General features: G+C 36.5%; 1 protein-coding gene across 1 annotated transcript in view; it reads right to left on the bottom strand.

The window, feature by feature from the left end:
* The window catches only part of LOC123535601 (uncharacterized), a 251998-nt gene that overhangs the window by 218137 nt on the left and 12170 nt on the right, over positions 1-21691 (bottom strand). Inside the window, exon 4 of the mRNA XM_045318314.2 lies at positions 9533-9719. Within this exon, the coding sequence (XP_045174249.2) occupies positions 9533-9719 (187 nt within the window). The remainder of the gene's footprint in view (positions 1-9532; positions 9720-21691) is intronic.

Here is a 21691-nt window from a genome sequence, read left to right on the forward strand (position 1 = left end):
AAAAAAAAAAAAATTTAAATTTTTGCAAAACTTAAAAACATCGTTCAAACCAACTGTAAAGTGTTTCTGTGTTGTTTAATTCCCCCAAAACGTAATTATTTGGCATCCAATTTAATGCAGTGTGTCTTAAAATAATGCATATAAATACGGTACTTCATGTATTCCGTGACACGCTCGCGACATTACACATTACGTCATCATACCCAAACAGCTGTGTACTCCGATAATATTTTCCTTAGTACATGCGGGTAGCAATACACAATGTCAGTGGTTTGACACGCTGCTTATGTGTCGGCTTTTAAATTAAAAGTTATTAAAACTGCCGAAGAAAAGGTTAACACTTTGCTGCAAATCTGTTTAAAGTCGACAGGAAGCTTGTGCGCGGGTGGTGCAAAAACAAATCAAAAATGGATTTGCCGTTTAATTTTCTATTTGATGATTGGATACGTACCGTACTTAGTATAAACGTTTTGGATTTACGGTACATGTACTGTTTAAAAGTGTGTTTAATTCTCTATACATTGGATACTTACTGTAAATTACTTATTATGTGGACTTATAACAACAGCACCGCCTTGCGGGTGCTGACGCTCATCTGATTTTTTTTGTGTAATAGAAATATTGTCCTACCCATGATTTTCTAAGTCTAAAAAGGGCCATCATTCTTGCAAAAAGCAGGATAGAGTTATGTTTCTTAATGTTCAGTGTCCACTTATGATGGTGAAAAACTGTTGCAAGTTTTAAAGCAATAGCTTTGATAGTTTATGAGAAAAGTTGACTTAAACATAATACTCAACCAAGAAAATGATTTTCTAAGTCCAAAAGGGGCAATAATTATTGCAAAAAGCCGGATGGAGTTATGTTTCTTGCTGTACAGGGTCAGCTTATGATGGTCAACAAGTGTTGCAAGTTTTAAAGCAATAGCTTTGATAGTTTAGGATAAAAGATGACCTAAACATAAAACTTAACCATAAAAAAAAAGTTTCTAAGTCCAAAAGGGGCAATGAATCTTGCAAAAAGCAAGATGGAGTTATGTTTCTTGATGTACAGGGTCTGCTTATGATGGTGAACAAGTATTCCAAGTTTCAAAGCAATAGCTTTGATAGTTTAGGAGAAAAGTTGACTTAAACATAAAACTTAACCAAGATATCTGATATTTTCTAAGTCCAAAAGGGGCCATAAATCTTGCAAAAAGCAGGATGGAGTTATGTTTCTTGCTGTACAGGGTCAACTTATGATGGTGAACAAGTGTTGCAAGTTTTAAAGCAATAGCTTTGATAGTTTAGGATAAAAGCTGACCTAAACATAAAACTTAACCATAAAAAAAAAAGTTTCTAAGTCCAAAAGGGGCAATAAATCTTGCAAAAAGCAAGATGGAGTTATGTTTCTTGATGTACAGGGTCTGCTTATGATGGTGAACAAGTATTCCAAGTTTCAAAGCAATAGCTTTGATAGTTTAGGAGAAAAGATGACCTAAACATAAAACTTAACCAAGAAATCTGATATTTTCTAAGTACAAAAGGGGCCATAAATCTTGCAAAAAGCAAGCTGGAGTTATGTTTCTTGATGTACAGGGTCTGCTTATGATGGTGAACAAGTATTCCAAGTTTCAAAGCAATAGCTTTGATAGTTTAGGAGAAAAGTTGACCTAAACATAAAACTTAACCAAGAAATCTGGTATTTTCTAAGTACAAAAGGGGCCATAAATCTTGCAAAAAGCAAGATGGAGTTCTGTTTCTTGCTATACAGGGTCAGCTTATGATGGTGAACAAGTATTCCAAGTTTCAAAGCAATAGCTTTGATAGTTTAGGAGAAAAGCTGACCTAAACATAAAACTTAACCAGGCAACGCCGACGCAGACGCCGACGCCGACGCCGACAACCGCTCAAGTGATGACAATAACTCATCATTTTTTTTCAAAAAATCAGATGAGCTAAAAATGAGGTAGGTGATTTTTTTTCATTCTTGTTGACTTTTTTTCCCCTCCAAAACGGGTGGGGGGCGTTAATTAGAGGGGGGGCCTTAATTCGGGAAAATACGGTATGTTAGGTACAATTTGATTGGTTAAAGTAATATTAGGCACTGACTATTGGACTGTATACGGAATGCGGTACACGGATAACTTTTTATTTCTCAGCGGCCACAACGCATTTTTTGCTTCCATCTGTACGAAGTACCAGCAGAGGAAATAAAAAAATCTTGTTTTTTCAATTTTATTTTTTTTCTAAGAACGCCTTTTTTGAGCGGCGGGTTTGTAAAATGAAGAATAAAAAAATAAAGGCCTTACGGAGATATAACCATTTTTGTTTGAAATAAAGGGAGGTAATTTGACATAAAATCAGTCCAAAGTTACCTACCCAGATTGTCTCAGTCCAACTAATGACAATAATGAAATTTCAAATGAGCCCTATACTGTAAAATCATTAAATTTCAAGGGCATGAAATTTAGTGGTTTTGGTCAAAACAGCAATTTCGTGGGGATATGAATTCGTGGATTTCAACTTTTGAACATGAAATGAATAGGATTTTACTTGTTCGTTGGGATAAAATTTCGTGGATTGACTCAACCACGAAATCAACGAAAATTAGTCCCCCACGAATATTAATGATTTCACAGTAAGTACTTACTAATATCAATACATTTTGATTAAAATCAGGGGAGGTTATCAGATATAAAATAACTCCGGTACATATAATTAGTTCTGACACATTCATGGAATCCAAGATTTATTGTTGTTGAAGATATTTTGCAAGTTTGTATCAAATCAACCGATAAATGAAGTCTCTATATGGCTGCAAAAGCCGTAATAGCAAATTTTGGACCTGTAAGGGGCCACAACTCTGGAACCCATGATGGGATCTGGCCAGTTTTCAAAAGGAATCGAGATATTGTGCCAGTACAAGTTGTGTGCAAGTTTGATTAAAGTTGATTGGAAAATGTTGTTGTTCACAAGCCAAAAATAGCAAATTTTGGCCCTTTAAGGGGCCAAAACTCTGGAACCCATGATGGGATCTGGCCAGTTTTGGAAAGGAACCGAGATATTATGCCAGTACAACTTGTGTGCAAGTTTGATAAAAATTGATTGCAAAATGTGGTCTCTATCATGTTCACAAGCCAAAATATAGCAAATGATGGCCCTTTAAGGGGCCATTACTCTGGAACCCATGATGGGATCAGGCCAGTTTTCGAAAGGAACCGAGATATTATCCCCATGCAAGTTGTGTGCAAGTTTGAATGAACAAATACAAAATGTGGTCTCTATCCTGTTCATGAGGAAATTGTGAACGGATGGACGGACAGACACGAAGGACGAAGGGCGATCACAAAAGCTATGTGACAGGTGAGCTAAAAACAAGAAAGTAGGGCCAAAAACAGCTAATTTTGGCCCATTAAGGGGCCATAACTCTGGAACCCATGATGGGATCTGGCCAGTTTTGGAAAGGAACCGAGATATCATGCCAATACAAGTTAAGTGCAAATTTGGTAAAAGTTGATTGCAAAATGTGGTCACTGTTGTGTTTGCAAGCCAAAAATAGTAAATTTTGGCTCTTAAAGGGGCCATAACTCTTGAACCCATGATGGGATCTGGCCTGTTTTCAAAAGGAACCGAGATATTATGCCAATACAAGTGAAGTGGAAGTTTGATTAAAATTGATTGGAAAATGTGGTCTCTATCGTGTTCACAAGCCAAAAGTAGTATATTTTGGCCGTTTAAGGGGCCATAACTCTGGAACCCATGATATGATTGGATCTGGCCAGTTTTCGAAAGGAACTGAGATATTATGCCAATACAAGTTGTGTGCAAGTTTGGTAAAAGTTGATTGCAAAATGTGGTCTCTATTGTGTTCGCATGCTGAAAATAGCAAATTTTGGCTCTCAAAGGGGCCATAACTCTTGAACCCATGATTGGATCTGGCCAGTTTTCAAAAGGAACTGAGATATTATGCCAATACGAGTTGAGTGCAAGTTTTATTAGCGTTGATTGCAAAATGTGGTCTCTATCATGTTCACAAGCCAAAAGTAGCATATTCTGACCCTTTAAGGGGCCATAACTCTTGAACCCATGATGGGATCTGGCCAGTTTTCAAAAGGAACCAAGATATTATGCCAATACAAGTTGAATGCAAATTTGATAAAAGGTGCAGAGCCTGAGTATAACCTGCAAAGTAGCACTTCAGTGGACTCCATCCTATTGTGGACTTGCAGGCAATGAAGAGGTAGACAAACTGGCTAAACTTGACCTAGAGATCATCAAGACAAATATTCTGACCAAGTTTCATAAAGATTGAGTGACAACTGTGACCTCTAGAGTGTTCACAAGTTTTTCCTTTGATCTGGCCTACTAACCTAATTTTTGACCCCACATGACCCAGTTTTGACACTGACCTAGAGATCATCAAGACAAACATTCAGACCAAGTTTCATAAATATTGGGTCACAACTGTTGTCTCAAGTGTTCACAAGGCAAAATTTATGTTGATGAACAACAGACGCCGCATGCAAACACGCGCCAGACAAAGACTGGTTACAATAGCTACGTTCTCTGGTGAGCTAAAAAGCTAACATATGATAAACAAGAGGGTCATGATGACTCTGGATCGCTCACCTGAGAAATATGTGCTACATGTTTCAAATGTCAAACTGATGATTTTTAGAAATTTTTGGGAAGATTTTCCGATGTAAAATCAAGTAACCCCTGGGACTGGGCCAATTTTATCCCGGGGGCCATGATTTGAACAAAGTTTGTAGAAGTCTACTAGGCAATGTTATATATCAAATATCTAAGATCTAGGCCTTCTGTTTTATATTATTAAGAAATTTATGAAGTTTTCCCTATGTACAATCAAGTACCCCTGGGGCTGGGTCAATTGGGGCGGGGGAGGTCAAGATTTGAACAAATTTTGTAGAGGTCCACTAGGCAATGCTACATGTCAAATATCTAAGCTCTAGGCCTTCTGGTTTATTTTTAGACAATTTTGAAGATTTTTCTATGTACAATCAAGTAACCCCATAGGGCGGGGTCAATTTGACCCCGGGGGTCACGATTTGAACAAATTTTGTAGAAGTCTACTAGGCAATGCTACACGTCAAATATCTAAGATCTACGCCTTCTGGTTTATTTTAAGAAAATGTTTGAAGATTTTCCTATGTAAAATCAAGTGACCCCTGGGGTGTAGAGTTGGGTATCGCCCCTGAAAATGTATCGCGATATTATCACGATACTTTTGGTTGTATCGCGATAAGTATCACGATACTTACACATATTGAATGAATGCAGTTTTAATCTGAGTTTACAGACTTAAGCCTCAGAGCTCACTTGCTTTTTGGGACTGGGGCCAGGGTCCATGCAAGGGGAGAATTTCGCATGATTAAATACAAACATTTTTTTCAACTTTACTGACCCAAACCTGAATTCTGTAAATTTTTTACTCTGATCATGAGTTCTGCCAACCATAAACAACATTATTCAGGCATCACACCCAGGTATTTTTTCTCTGAGCTACAACATTTTCAGAAACAATAAAATTATAAAGCCAATAAGTCAACTGTAAAGCGCATAGCATTGATGCTCTTGTACTGCAGGACTACCAAAGTACTTATAACACGCCAGAATTTTTTTTTTTTCTAATCTTTCTACCCTTCCAAAATCTATTTAAAGATACAGTGTAACTTCCGAAAACCGGACCTTCTGAAAACCGGAAACCTTTGAAAACCGCATGAAACTCAAGGTCCCGTTTTTTTCTGTTCTTATTTCTATATATTTTTAACCTCTGAAAACTGGAACTTCTGAATTCAACATTAATTAAATATTGACAAACTCAGGACTCAAAGAGATGGTAAAATTAAGTGGAAAATATTTGCATAACTGCTATTATTATAAATATGTAGTTTTTTATATTTGTTATATATTTATTATCCTTAGTGTTTGTAATTAAATAATTAATCAATCAATTAATTAATTACTATATATTAACTTATAAAGGATAATAATCTCCTTTATCCTACATATAAGAAAATATAACTCTTGTGCACCACGTCCACTTTGCCTACAAATTTTCAAACTTCTGAATTCCGGAAACTTCCAAATACCGAACTTTTGGGTTGGTCCGGAGGTCGTTTGGTTTTCGGAAGTTACACTGTATCAAGTTTTGTTAACTTATAATTTTTATAATTATTTGCCATTTATAAAAGGGGTTTTGAAGCTTTTTGAAATTTTTTCTTAGGCAGATCACATTTTAACACTGCCTAAAAGTGGGTGGGATTTGACACTAGTCTTCTAAAAGTTTTATTCTCGAAAAATGTTCCAAACTAAGAGCTGCTTTTGCAACAGATGTCATATTTTTCTTGAATGCAGCCTTTTTATAAACTTATCATTAAGAGTGCACTAGAAATCTCCAAAAATCACAGTCGCGAAAACTGGTGACATATATGGAAAACGAAGTTAGAATTTAACTTCTTGATAAAATAACTGTGTTTATATAGTTTCTTTTCTGTCATCACAGTTGTTCAATACTTACAATTTCTGCTTAATCAAAGGATTTTTTTACTAAGCCTCGGCAGTAACAAAAAATAATGCTATAAATCGTAACCGGCCAATCACACATAAATTCATTTAAAGCAAACAAAATAATGATTGTAACTAGAGCTACTTTTGAGAAAAGCGCATGTCTCCCACAACTGCCTAATCATCTAAACACTAAGTCAGTGTTTTTATACTGTTTAGTCACAACAAATATACCTTTGAAGAGTAAAATGGCTGATTTTCAGTAATTCAAGGGCCATAATTCTAAAGTGCCTATGCCAATTTTGATAGTTATCGAACCTGGGAGAGGAATTATGGTCATACACTTTTTGTTTAAGTTTGGTGAAGATCGGATGAGAAATATTCGAGTTAGAGTGCAGACAAGTGTAAAAAAGCTGATTTTTGGTAATTCAAGGGCCATAATTCCTAAGTGCCTGAGTTGATTTGGCTAGTTATCAAACTTGGCCGAGACACATTTTGTTCAAGTTTGGTGAAGACTGCATGTGAAATGTTTGACTTAGAATGCGGACAAGATGAATGGTTTTTGGCGCATGTTTGAGAATGAAGACTTCAGCATTTTTATGAGTCTAGGTGATTCATTTATTATTTTAAGGGTCATAATTCCGAAGACCCTGGGCTAGTTATCGAACTTGGCCAAGGTCTTATTGGTTAACACATTTTGTTCAAGTTTGGTGAAGATCGGATAAAAAATGTTTGACTTGGAGTCTGGACAAGATGAATGGTTTTTGGTGCATGTTTGAGAATGAAGACTTCAGCATTTTTATGAGTCTAGGTGATTCATTAGTTATTGTCAAGGGCCATAATTTCGAAGTGTCTTAACCGATTTGGCTAGTTATCGAACTTGGCCAAGGTCTTATTTGCAAACACATTTTGTTCAAGTTTGGTGAAGATCGGATACGAAATGTTTGACTTAGAGTGCGGACAAGATGAAAGGTTTTTGGTGCATGTTTGAGAATGAAGACTTCAGCATTTTTATGCATCTAGGTGATTCATAAATTATTGTCAAGGGCCATAATTCCGAAGTGTCTTGGCCGATTTAGCTAGTTATCGAACTTGGCTGAGGTCTTATGGTCAAACACATTTTGTTCAAGTTTGGTGAAGATCACATGAGAAATGTTCGACTTAAAGAGTGCAGACAAGCTTTGTGACAGACACACAGACATAAAGACACACACACACACAGACTGGAGTAAATCAATATGTCTCCCACACCACTGTTGCAAACTGGCTTCTTTTTTTCAATAATGGATGTTGTTTTCGATCGGCAATTAGCGTGTCACCTCGTGTCAATTTTGTTATTCACAGTTTGATCTCGGTTAAAGATAATACTTTATCTTTAATTAGTATCAAAATATTTGTGTTTTTTTTATATATTTCATTAAATTATTATGAAACTAGTTTTGTTTAAAAGAAATATAAAACCACACGACCTTTAATGGAATGTAACGGCGGTCTTAGATTTTAGTGAAGACAAAAAGTGCGGAGAGTAGTTTCCCTTTACCAAAATGGCGCAATGACAGTTGTGGTTGTTACTATAATACATATGTGATCGAGTATTATCCTGTATCGATACCCGGGCATTGTATCGTGATACTATATAGTTAAAGCAAAAATCATAATTCACCGATGCATCGACGAAATCGCCCCAACTCTACTTGGGTGGGGTCATGATTTGAACAAATTTTGTAGAGGTCCACTAGGCAATGCTACCTGTCAAATATCTAAGCTCTAGGCCTTTTGGTTTATTTTTAGAAAATTTTGAAGATTTTTCTATGTACAATCTAGTAACCCCATGGGGCGGGGTCAATTTGACCCTAGGGGTCATGATTTGAATAATTTTTCAGAGGTCTACTAGGCAATAATACATGTGAAATATCTAAGCTCAAGGCCTTCTGGTTTATTTTTAGAAATTTTTTGAAGATTTTCCTATGTAAAATCAACTTCAAGTGACCCCAGGGGCGGGGTCAAAATGGGGGTCATGATTTGAACAAATTTTGTAGAGGTCTACTAGGCAATGCTACATGTCAAATATCTAAGCTCTAGGCCTTCTGGTTTATTTTTTTTAAAATTTTGAAGATTTTCCTATAAAAATCAATGTAAAATCAAGTGACCCCTGGGGCGGGGTCAATTTTGACCCCGGGGTCATGATTTGAACACCTTTGGTAGAGGTCCACTAGGCAATGCTACATGTCAAATATCTAAGGTCTAGGGCTTCTGGTTTTTGAGAAGGAATTTTTAAGATTTTTCTATGTAAAATCAAGTGACCCCTGGGGCGGGGTCAAAATATCTTAGCTCTAGGGCTTCTGGTTTTTGAGAAGAAGATTTTTAAAGTTTTTCCTTTTGGTTGCCATGGCAAGCAGAGTTCTGCATGGAATTCAATTCTTTGAATAATTTTTGTAGAGCTTCACCCAAGGAACATTTGGATGAAATTGGCCTAGGGGTTTATGAGGAGATGTCGTTTGAAGTAAAAGTTTATGGACAACGGACGACGGATGACGGACGGTGAGTGATCCTAATAGCTCACCCTGAGTGAGCCTTTGGCTCTGGTGAGCTAAAAAAATATTACATTTGTGTCTTTCCACATTGAATTCATTAAACTCGTCGAATAAAATTGATAAAATGCTTGGCAGAGACTCGCATTTTATTCAACTCATTTAATAAATTCAATATGAAAAGACACTCATGTAATATCCTCTATTTAATAATTACCTGACTGATGATTTACTTGATTTTAAGAGATAAAGTGTTTTATAGATTTAATTAACCATTACCCTGCTAAATTTCTATAATGAACTCCTCCATCATTCAATTTAGACAGTACCACTAACTGTTAAAAGGGGTGCTTACCAAAAAGATACTGACTGAATCGTGTCCAGCATGATAAGGGTTAAGGAACAGCATGGTTATCCATGTGGCTATATTATCTCATCAACATGGCTATATTATCTCATCAACAAGTATATATAAATGGAAATGTGCCATATTACCATGGATGAGGGTGACTCTGTAGGTTCATCTGTAGGTGTAACAACGGGACCACTAGTTGGAGCATCTGTCAGAGAGTCTGTCACTGCAGTTGTTGGGATATCAGTGGGAGTGATCGACTGAGCATATCTTAAAGCTGCAGATGATTTTTTGACCCAAAACGTTCCATAATCCTGAACAACAGAGAAGCTGTAAATATGTAAAAATCAAAAGTTTGGAATTCATGAGTACAGCAAACACAGCCAGAGATACACATCCCAAAATAGTAGTACAGTAGACACTGTATTAAACGACCGCCCAAAGGACTTGCTTAAAAGAATGGTCTCTTAATACAATTTGCTACAATACCAGATCATGTGCTCTGTTGCATGAAAAATATTTCAGACATATTGAACAGGTTTCATTTCATTAAAATCTATCAAGTGTCTCTAAATTTTGCCACAGTGACAATGGAAATCAGGTACTGTGTTGTTTTCGATCTCCCTTCGCTAAACGTTGTAACATAAAGACAACATCTAGTCAGATTCTGTGCTAAACAAGGATTTGTAACAGAGTTATCAACCTCCCCCACCTTGGGACATTTTTCATAAAAACATACTGCATGCCAACATAACATCTTCTAAGAATAGGGCAATATACTAACAATGTATATAAATCATTAACTTAAGATAACTTTATCATATACATGTAATTCATGAAGACATTATGAAGTTTGAAAATGTCTGGAAATCTATAAATGGTGAATGCTTTCAGATGCTAATATCTGTATTTTAAAGATTTAATGTAATTTCATCTTTAAATTGGTAAGGAAAAATAAAAATATAATGAAAAAGTTTATCATATTAAAGGCAGGTAATTAATAAACAAATGAAGTGCATGTCATTTGCATGGTACTAAAAAACTTCGTTTTAAATTACACACCAGAAAAAGTTTTAAAATTACACTGATGGTCATATCAATGCAGAGCTGCACTATTTATCAACCTAATGTGCTACCACCATAGTAATACTGTATTTACCTTAACAAACCATTAAGTTATAACTTGTGCCTGGGTTTGCATTCTACAAATCTACAATTGTTATTAACTTTTATATATATATATATATATATATATATATATATATATATATATACCAATCATCTTACTTAAAACATAATTTCATTTTTAATTAGTATAAACAGACCATTTTAACCTTTAACCTCTAAGTGTGACCTTGACCTTGGAGCTAAGGGTCTGGGTCTTCCACATGACATGTTGTCTCATTATGGGGAACATTTGTGTCAAGTAATTTCAAAATCCCTTGATGAATGGCTGAGTTATGGACCGGACAAGAAACAGACCATGTTAACCTTTAAGTGTTTAACCTCTTTTAACCTCTAAGTGTGACCTTGACCTTGGAGCTAGTGGTCTGGGTCTTGCGCATCACACATCGTCTCAATATGGGGAACATTTGTGCCAAGTAATTTCAAAATCCCTTGATGAATGGCAGAGTTATGATGGACCATGTTAACCTTTCACCTCTAAGTGTGACCTTGACCTTGGAGCTAGGGGTCTGGACATTGTCTAAATATGGAGAACATTTGTGCCAAGTAATTTCAAAACCCTTGATGAACGGCAGAGTTATGGACCGGACACAAAACTGATCCTGTTAACCTTTGACCTCTAAGTGTGACCTTGACCTTGGATCTAGGGGTTTGGGTCTTGCGCATGACACTTCTCATTATAAAGAACATTTATGCCAAGTTATTTTAAAATCCCTTCTTGGATGGCAGTGTTATGGACCGGACAGGAAGTGTGACAGACGGAAGGACGGAGCCTATTTCTATGCCCCTTTTTTCTCTTCAAACAAGAGGGCCATGATGGCCCTATATCACTCACCTGTTATCATTGCACTTGAGGACAAGAAGATCCTCAGAAAAAATATCTACCAAAGGACAGGAACAACAAAGGGAAGAAATTTAACCAAAAAGAAAAAAAATTCTTACAAGGTACAGATATGTCAAAATACACCTAAAAATTGGAGGTACCATCCATGTTGTACCACAGAAAACTGGTCTTGTGTTTTCCCTACAGCCAATAATAAAAAAGTTACTAAAAATAAGCTATTTATAATAACATAAAAGGGAAGTAATTAAAAAAAAAATTTGTAAGTGGACAAAACAATGATCTGCCAAATAAATCTGTTGACATAAATGAAATTTCAGATCAGTATCTTCAGTAGTTATGGAGATAGAACAATTTTAATTTGAAATAAAGGGAGGTAATTTGACATAAAATCAGTCCATAGTTACATAGTTATCTACCCTGATTGTCTCAGTCCAACTAATAAAAATAATGAAATTTCAAATAAGTCCTGTAAGTACTTACTGATATAAATCCATTTTGATTCCAATCAGGGGAGGTAATCAGATATAAAATAACTCTGGAACCTATGATTGGATCTGATTTGTCATGGAATCCAAGATTTATTGTTGTTGAAGATATTTTGGAAGTTTGTATCAAATCAAACCATAAATGAAGTCTCCATATGGATGCAAAAGGCAAAATAGCCAATAACTCTGGAACCCATGATGGAATCTGGCCAGCAAGATTTTGTGATGATACAAGTTGTGTGCAAGTTTGGTTAATATCAAATCATAAATGAAGCTGCTATTGTGCAGACAAGGTCAAAACAGCTAATTTTGGCCCTTTCAGGGGTCATAACTCTGGAACCCATTATGGGATCTGGCCGGTTCAAGAAAGGAACCGAGATCTTATGGTGATACAAGTTTTGTGCAAATTTGATTAAATTCAAATCATAAATGAAGCTGCTATTGTGAAGACAAGGTCAAAATAGCTAATTCTGGCCCTTTCAGGGGCCATCACTCTGGAACCCATTAAGGAATCTCGACAGTTTAAGAAAGGAACCAAGATCTTATAGTGATACAAGTTGTGTGCCAGTTTGGTAAAAATCTAATCATAAATAAAGCTGCTATTGTGCAGACAATGTCAAAATAGCTAATTTTGGCCCCTTCAGGGGCCATAACTCTGGAACCCATAATGGGATCTGGCCAGTTCAAGAAAAGAACCGTGATCTTATGGTGATACAAGTTGTGTGCAAGTTTGGTTAAAATAAAATCATAAATGAAAACACTATCGTGCAGCAAAGAAATTGTTGACGGACGGACGCATGGACTGACGACGGACGACGGACGAAGGGTGATCACAAAAGCTCACCTTGTCACTATGTGACAGGTGAGCTAAAAAGGCGGGGGACAATTCTTCAAGATATCAGAATTTCTCCTGCTTTTACCAAAGACATTCATTTATCTCAGGTATAATTACACTCATAACGCTCGGGTCTACAACTGAAATATATCAATATGTACAAATTATCAAAAATGTCACGTCTGACAAACATTTGCATAGCTGTACAGCCAATGATATGTCAAGTTCTGACTGGTTAAAATAATTGGGGTTTTCCTTTGTTCTATTTTCGGATGGCATTTGAAAACAAGAGGGCCATAATGGCCCTATATCGCTCACCTGTTATCATTGCACTTGAGGACAAAAAAGGTCCTCAGAAAAAATATCTAAGTCCAAAGGACAGGAACAACAAAAGGAAGAAATTTAACCAAAAAGAAAGAAAAAAACTCTTAAAAGGTATAGATATGTTAAAATACACCTAAAAATTGAAGGTACCATCCATGTTGTACCACAGAAAACTGGTCTCGTGTTTTCCCTACGGCCAATAATAAAAAAGTCACTAAAAATAAGCTATTTATAGTAACGTAAAAGGGAAGTAATTAAAACAAGAGGACCATGATGGTCCTGAATCGCTCACCTCTTCCCACATGACCCAGTTTTGAGTATGACATCATTTTTTCTATTATTTGACACAGTGACCTTGTTTTTGAGCTCATGTGACCCAGTTTTGAACTTGACCTAGATTTTATCAAGATAAAAATTCTGACCAATTTTCATGAAGATCCATTGAAAAATATGGTCTCTAGAGAGGCCGTAAGGTTTTTCTATTATTTGACCTATTGACCTAGTTTTCGAAGGTATGTGACCCTGTTTTGAACTTTACCTAGATATCATCAAGGTGAACATTCTCACTAATTTTCATGAAGATCTCATGAAAAATATGGCCTCTAGAGAGGTCACAATGTTTTTTTTATTATTTGACCTATTGACCTAGTTTTTGAAGGCACGTGACCCAGTTTCAAATTTGGCCTAGATATCATCAAGGTGAACATTCTGACCAATTTTTATGGAGATCCATTCACAAGTATGGCCTCTAGAGAGGTCACAAGGTTTTCCTATTTTTAGACCTACTGACCTAGTTTTTGACCGCACATGACCCTGTTTCAAACTTGACCTAGATATCATCAAGATGAACATTCAGACCAATTTTCATACAGATCCCATGAAAAGTATGGCCTTTAGAGAGGTCACAAGGTTTTTCTATTATTTGACCTACTGACCTAGATTTTGATGGCACCTGACCCACTTTCGAACTTGACCTAGATATCATCAAGATGAACATTCAGACCAACTTTCATACAGATCCCATAAAAAATATGGCCTCTAGAGAGGTCACAAGGTTTTTCTATTATTTGACCTACTGACCTTGTTTTTGAAGGCACGTGACCCACTTTCGAAACTGACCTAGATATCATCAAGGTGAACATTCTGACCAATTTTCATGAAGATCTCATGAAATATATGGCCTCTAGAGAGGTCACAAGGTTTTTCTATTTTTAGACCTACTGACCTAGTTTTTGACCGCATGTGACCCAGTTTTGAACTTGACAAAGATATCATCAAGATGAACATTCAGACCAACTTTCATACAGATCCCATGAAAAATATGGCCTTTAGAGAGGTCACAAGGTTTTTCTATTATTTGACCTACTGACCTAGTTTTAAATGGCACATGACCCAGTTTCGAACTTGACCTAGATATCATCAAGGTGAACGTTCTGACCAATTTTCATGAAGATCTTGTGAAATATATGGCCTCTAGAGAGGTCACACGGTTTTTCTATTTTTAGACCTACTGACCTCGCTTTTGACCGCACGTGACCCAGTTTCGAACTTGACCTAGATATCATCAAGGTGAACATTCTGACCAATTTTCATGAAGATCTTGTGAAATATATAGCCTCTAGAGAGGTCACAAGGTTTTTCTATCTTTAGATCTACTGACCTAGTTTTTGATGGCATGTGACCCAGTTTCGAACTTGACCTAGATATCATCAAGATGAACATTCTGACCAACTTTCATAAAGATTCCATGAAAAATGTGACCTCTAGAGTGGTCACAAGCAAAAGTTTACGGACGCACGGACGCACACACGCACGGACGCACGCACGCACGGACGGACGACGGACACCGCGTGATCACAAAAGCTCACCTTGTCACTTTGTGAAAGGTGAGCTAAAAAAAAATATTGTAAGTGGACAAAAGAAGGATCTGCCAAATAAATCTGTTGACATAAATGAAATTTCAGATCAGTATCTTCAGTAGTTATGGAGATAGAACAATTTTAATTTGAAATAAAGGGAGGTAATTTGACATAAAATCAGTCCATAGTTACATAGTTATCTACCCTGATTGTCTCAGTCCAACTAATAACAATAATGAAATTTCAAATAAGTCCTGTAAGTACTTACTGATATAAATCCATTTTGATTCCAATCAGGGGAGGTAATCAGATATAAAATAACTCTGGAACCTTTGACTGGATCTGATTTGTCATGGAATCCAAGATTTATTGTTGCTGAAGATATTTTGGAAGTTTGTATCAAATCAAACCATAAATGAAGTCTCCATATGGATACAAAATCCAAAAGAGCCAATTTTGGACATTTAAGGGGCCATAACTCTGGAACCCATGATGGAATCTGGCCAGTTGAAGAAAGGAAGCAAGATTTTGTGGTGATACAAGTTGTGTGCAAGTTTGGTTAAAATCAAATCATCAATGAAGCTGCTATTGTGCAGACAAGGTCAAAATAGCTAATTTTGGCCCTTTCAGGGGTCATAACTCTGGAACCCATTATCGGAACTGGCTGGATCATGAAAGAAATCGAGATCTTATGGTGATACAAGTTTTGTGCAAATTTGATTAAATTCAAATCATAAATGAAGCTGCTATTGTGAAGACAAGGTCAAAATAGCTAATTCTGGCCCTTTCAGGGGCCATCACTCTGGAACCCATAAAGGAATCTCGACAGTTTAAGAAAGGAACTGAGATCTTATGGTGATACAAGTTGTGTGCAAGTTTGGTTAAAATAAAATCATAAATGAAGCTGCTATTGTGCAGACAAGGTCAAAATAGCTAATTCTGGCCCTTTCAGGGGCCATAACTCTGAAACCCATAATGGAATCTGGCCAGTTCAAGACAGGAACCAAGATCTTATAGTGATACAAGTTGTGTGCCAGTTTGGTAAAAATCTAATCATAAATAAAGATGCTATTGTGCAGACAAGGTCAAAATAGCTAATTTTGGCCCCTTCAGGGGCCATAACTCTGGAACCCATAATGGGATCTGGCCAGTTCAAGAAAAGAACCGTGATCTTATGGTGATACAAGTTGTGTGCAAGTTTGGTTAAAATAAAATCATAAATGAAACGACTATCGTGCAGACAAGAAATTGTTGACGGACGGAAGCACGGACTGACGACGGACGAAGGGTGATCACAAAAGCTCACCTTGTCACTATGTGACAGGTGAGCTAAAAAGGCGGGGGACAATTCTTCAAGATATCAGAATTTCTCCTGCTTTTACCAAAGACATTCATTTATCTCAGGTATAATTACACTCATAACGCTTGGGTCTACAACTGAAATATATCAATATGTACAAATTATCAAAAATGTCACGTTTGACAACCATTTGCATAGCTGTACAGCCAATGATATGTCAAGTTCTGACTGGTTAAAATAATTGGGGTCTTCCTTTGTTCTATTTTCGGATGGCATTTGAAAACAAGAGGGCCATGATGGCCCTATATCCCTCACCTGTTATCACTGCATTTGAGGACAAAAAGGTCCTAAGAAAAAATATCTAAGTCCAAAGGACAGGAACAACAAAAGGAAGAAATTTAACCAAAAAGAAAAAAAAAAAACTCTTACAAGGTATAGATATGTTAAAATACACCTAAAAATTGGAGGTACCATCCACGTTGTACCACAGAAAACTGGTCTCGTGTATTCCCAACGGCCAATAATAAAAAAGTCACTAAAAATAAGCTATTTATAGTAACGTAAAAGGGAAGTAATTAAACAAAAATATATTGTAAGTGGACAAAAGAAGAATCTGCCAAATAAATCTGTTGACATAAATGAAATTTCAGATCAGTATCTTCATTAGTTATGGAGATATAACAATTTTAATTTGAAATAGAGGGAAGTAATTTGACATAAAATCAGTTCATAGTTATGTACCCTGATTGTCTCAGTCCAACTAATAACAATAATGAAATTTCAAATAAGTCCTGCAAGTACTTACTAATATAAATCCATTTTGATTACAATCAGGGGAGGTAATCAGATATAAAATAACTCTGGAACCTATGACTGGATCTGATTTGTCATGGAATCCAAGATTTATTGTTGTTGAAGATATTTTGGAAGTTTGTATCAAATAGAACCATAAATGAAGTCTCTATATGGCTGCAAAAGCCAAAATAGCCAATTTTGGACCTTTAAGGGGCCATAACTCTGGAACCCATGAAGGAATCTGGCCAGTTGAAGAAAGGAAGCAAGATCTTGTGGTGATACAAGTTGTGTGCAAGTCTGGTTAAAATCAAATCATAAATGAAGCTGCTATTGTGCAGACAAGGTCAAAATAGCTAATTTTGGCCCTTTCAGGGGCCATAACTCTGGAACCCATTAAGGGATCTGGCCTGTTCAAGAAAGGAACCGAGATCTTATGGTGACACAAGTTTTGTGCAAATTTGATTAAATTCAAATCATAAATGAAGCTGCTATTGTGCAGACAAGGTCAAAATAGCTAATTCTGGCCCTTTCAGGGGCCATCACTCTGGAACCCATAATGGAATCTCACCAGTTCAAGAAAGGAACTGAGATCTTATGGTGACACAAGTTTTGTGTAAGTTTGGTTAAAATAAAATCATAAATGAAGCTGCTATTGTGCAGACAAGGTCAAAATAGCTAATTCTGGCCCTTTCAGGGGCCATAACTCTGGAACCCATAATGGAATCTGGCCAGGTCAAGACAGGAACCAAGATCTTATAGTGATACAAGTTGTGTGCCAGTTTGGTAAAAATCAAATCATAAATAAAGCTGCTATTGTGCAGACAAGGTCAAAATAGCTAATTTTGGCCCTTTCAGGGGCCATAACTCTGGAACCCATTAAGGGATCTGGCCTGTTCAAGAAAGGAACCGAGATCTTATGGTGACACAAGTTTTGTGCAAATTTGATTAAATTCAAATCATAAATGAAGCTGCTATTGTGCAGACAAGGTCAAAATAGCTAATTCTGGCCCTTTCAGGGGCCATCACTCTGGAACCCATAATGGAATCTCACCAGTTCAAGAAAGGAACTGAGATCTTATGGTGACACAAGTTTTGTGTAAGTTTGGTTAAAATAAAATCATAAATGAAGCTGCTATTGTGCAGACAAGGTCAAAATAGCTAATTCTGGCCCTTTCAGGGGCCATAACTCTGGAACCCATAATGGAATCTGGCCAGGTCAAGACAGGAACCAAGATCTTATAGTGATACAAGTTGTGTGCCAGTTTGGTAAAAATCAAATCATAAATAAAGCTGCTATTGTGCAGACAAGGTCAAAATAGCTAATTTTGGCCCTTTCAGGGACCATAACTCTGGAACCCATATAGGGATCTGGCCAGTTCAAGGAACCGTGATCTTATGGTGATACAAGTTGTGTGCAAGTTTGGTTAAAATAAAATCATAAATGAAACCACTATCGCGCAGACAAGAAATTGTTGACGGACGGACAGACTGACGACGGACAAAGGGTGATCACAAAAGCTCACCTTGTCACTATGTGACAGGTGAGCTAAAAAAACAACAATGAGGTCATTGTGAAATGTTGGTTTGGTTGACAGTTTTCTGTATACATGTGCAAACATATTCACAAATTAGACTGGTGTGAAAATGCTCGAAGAAGAGTTTTGCACACTTGTAGCTTAATAGGTATACTTTGCAGACAATTGTTCCTGCTAGGGCCAGTCTAACATGGTCGCTGGTCGTGTAATGAAACAAGAGCTGTCCGTAACACAGCGCGCTCGACTTTTCTCAGTGCTTGACTCTGAATTAGAGCTTTGCCAGTAAAAAAAATTCAAGTTAAAAAGGGACATAACTCTGTCAAAATTAAAATCAGAGTTATGGGAATTGTGTCTCCTGGTGTAGACTTTGATGGTAAATAACTATTTTGAGTTTCAAGTCAAAAGCTTTGATAGTAACAGAGATATCTGACTTTATTAAAAACCTTAACAAAGAATTCTAAGTTAAAAAGGGGCATAACTGTGTCAAAATTAGAATCAGAGTTATGGGAATTGTGTCTCCTGGTGTAGACTTTGATAGTAAATAACTATTTTGAATTTCAAGTCAAAAGCTTTAATAGTAACAGAGATATTTGACTTTATCAAACATTTTAGCAAAAAATTCTAAGTTAAAAAGGGGCATAATTCTGTCAAAATTCAAAACAGAGTTATGGGGATTGTTTCTCCTGGTGTAGACTTTAATGGTAAATAAGTAATTTAAGTTTCAAGTCAATAGCTTTGAAAGTAACAGAGATATTTGACTTTATCAAAAAACTTTAACCAAAAATTCTGACCATTGCTCAGGTGAGCTAAAAATAGGGATAATTCATGAAATATTGGTGCCAGCATTATGGCCCTTGTGTAATTTCAGTGGTGATTAGGAATAATTATTTTAAGTTTGAAACAAATCCATCAACTAATTGCAGAGATAAAAGTGCATCAAAACTTTAACCAAGGTGTTGATGTGGAATGGATGCAGACACTGGGTCAAGTAGAATAGCTCTCCATTTACTTAGTGTATATATATATATGAAAACAGAGATTTGAGTATATATATGCAAATGTTGAACCAGTGCGAATGTGTAGTGCAATTCGGGCTCGTATATATATATATATATATATATATATATATATATATATATATATTTGCGTAATTGGTCTGGTATATTGTGGTGGTGATTTAGTTCGTATAAATTCTCTCCATTATATAATAATTTATAATTCGAACTTGCATCCTAGCGGATCTCACGTATGGGGAAGTCAACTGTTCTGAATATAATTATATCCCTGAATGCAAACTGTCTCTATATATTCAATGTATCCTTGTGATCCAGTTAACTTTCAGAGAGAGAAAATATAGCTTCTCTGGTCCCAATCAGTAAAAAAAGACTAAAATGTCACTACTGATTTGTGAGACATGAAATCAGAGGTTTGAGTATATATATGCAAATGTTGAACCAGTGTGAATGTGTAGTGCAATTCAGGCTTGTATACGAAGCAGCATTGAAAATAATCTTTTTGGGTTAGTGGACTTGCTGTGGCATGTGCGTGTTCGTTTGTACTGCTATATATATATATATCAGGGCTCCGGAAATTTTGATAACTCAATCGGTCCGAAACGAAAATCCTGACATCGGCACTACCCCACCCACCGCATTACTAATACACCATATTTTGTAAAACGTGATAGAGTAAAGAAATAAGCATGTCATGCATTAAAACTGAGTTACCGGTCACCGTGAGTTACCATACAATGAAGACAGTTATTCAGTGTAATATGTGATCGCTTCTTTGTTTAACTTTCGATGTTTTCCGAGAAAATACTTGTGTAGTGAATAGTGGCCTGTGATCAGCGATGGAAGGGGTTGCCGACCTGCAGAAGTGACGTCACCGAAGCAGCACGCGGGAATTCCAGCCAACCAGCGTCAGTCGAGTCCCAGCATCCATATTGTCTAGACGTATTTCTGTATATTCCTGCATCAATCTGCTCCAGCCTCGAGAATATCGGCTGTAAGTAGTGGTTTCTGTGTATGTACTGTCCATCCTTGTTGTCTGTTAAGCTAAGCAGCCAGATAACATTGTATTTCTTGTAATTCGGCTCCTGTGTAGTGATAATTCACTATACTTGCAAGGATAAAATTGCCGAGGCATTGACACCGTGTACGTAACTAGTCTAAAAGCCGACGCACGTGACTTCGGTACTGTATACACGGCAGATACTTTGTGATGTTTCCTCATTTTTTGATGGAATTTTATAAAATACAATGCGTCAAAGTGAATTACACGACACATATTCTCTTCTAAACAGCCTCAGTATTTTAAGAATACTCTGCCGCGGACCGAATGTGTACGTTATGTGAACGCTGAGATCGAATTCCCCGCATGCAAAAGGTCACGCGGGTTGGCCACGGATATTTCATTTTACTGGCGTTGTACTTCAATAAGCAACTACATTTTATTAAGTTATATGTTCTCTTCTGATGTAAACAAAATTTCAATTTGAAACGTTTTTTAAAAGACCGCTTTGATAAACAGCGCCACTCCAGTTTTCTTTATCATTCATGTTTGCCAGTCCATTTTTTTTTCTTTTTATTTGTACAGTCAGGTTGCAATGACGATTTTCTGCACTTGTTTCAACTGTCGCCCCCACAAATGAATCATGTTATTTTTACAAATCAAGTAATTGTAAAAATCATTTTTATCGGTCTCCCATGTGATTAAATGCAGTGACCATTTGTTTTTTACCCGTGATCAAACATAGCCTTTTGAAATAAACCATCCGTCGGATTCTAAATAAAAGAAGTGGATCCCCGTCAAAATTATTTGGATCCAGTCAGAAACACATTTATTGATTATCTGAGGGTGTGACCAACAATTTCCTGCTTGGCAGGTGATCGTGTATTGAGATTTCAGACCAAAATTTATACTTTTCTCCATTTTACGGGACCGATTTTTTTCGTTTTTTCACTTCACGAATCAGTCTGAAAAGTCAAAAACTGGTCCAAAACCGACAAACCGGCAAATTTTCGAAGCCGTGATATATATATATATAATCACTTGATGGATGACAGAGGTATAGACTGAACAGGAAAAAAAGCATATTGATTTATGACCCCGGAGTTTGACCCTGACCTGTGAGCTAG

Source organism: Mercenaria mercenaria, chromosome 17 (genome assembly GCF_021730395.1).
Source record: "Mercenaria mercenaria strain notata chromosome 17, MADL_Memer_1, whole genome shotgun sequence".
Lineage (NCBI taxonomy): Eukaryota > Metazoa > Mollusca > Bivalvia > Venerida > Veneridae > Mercenaria > Mercenaria mercenaria.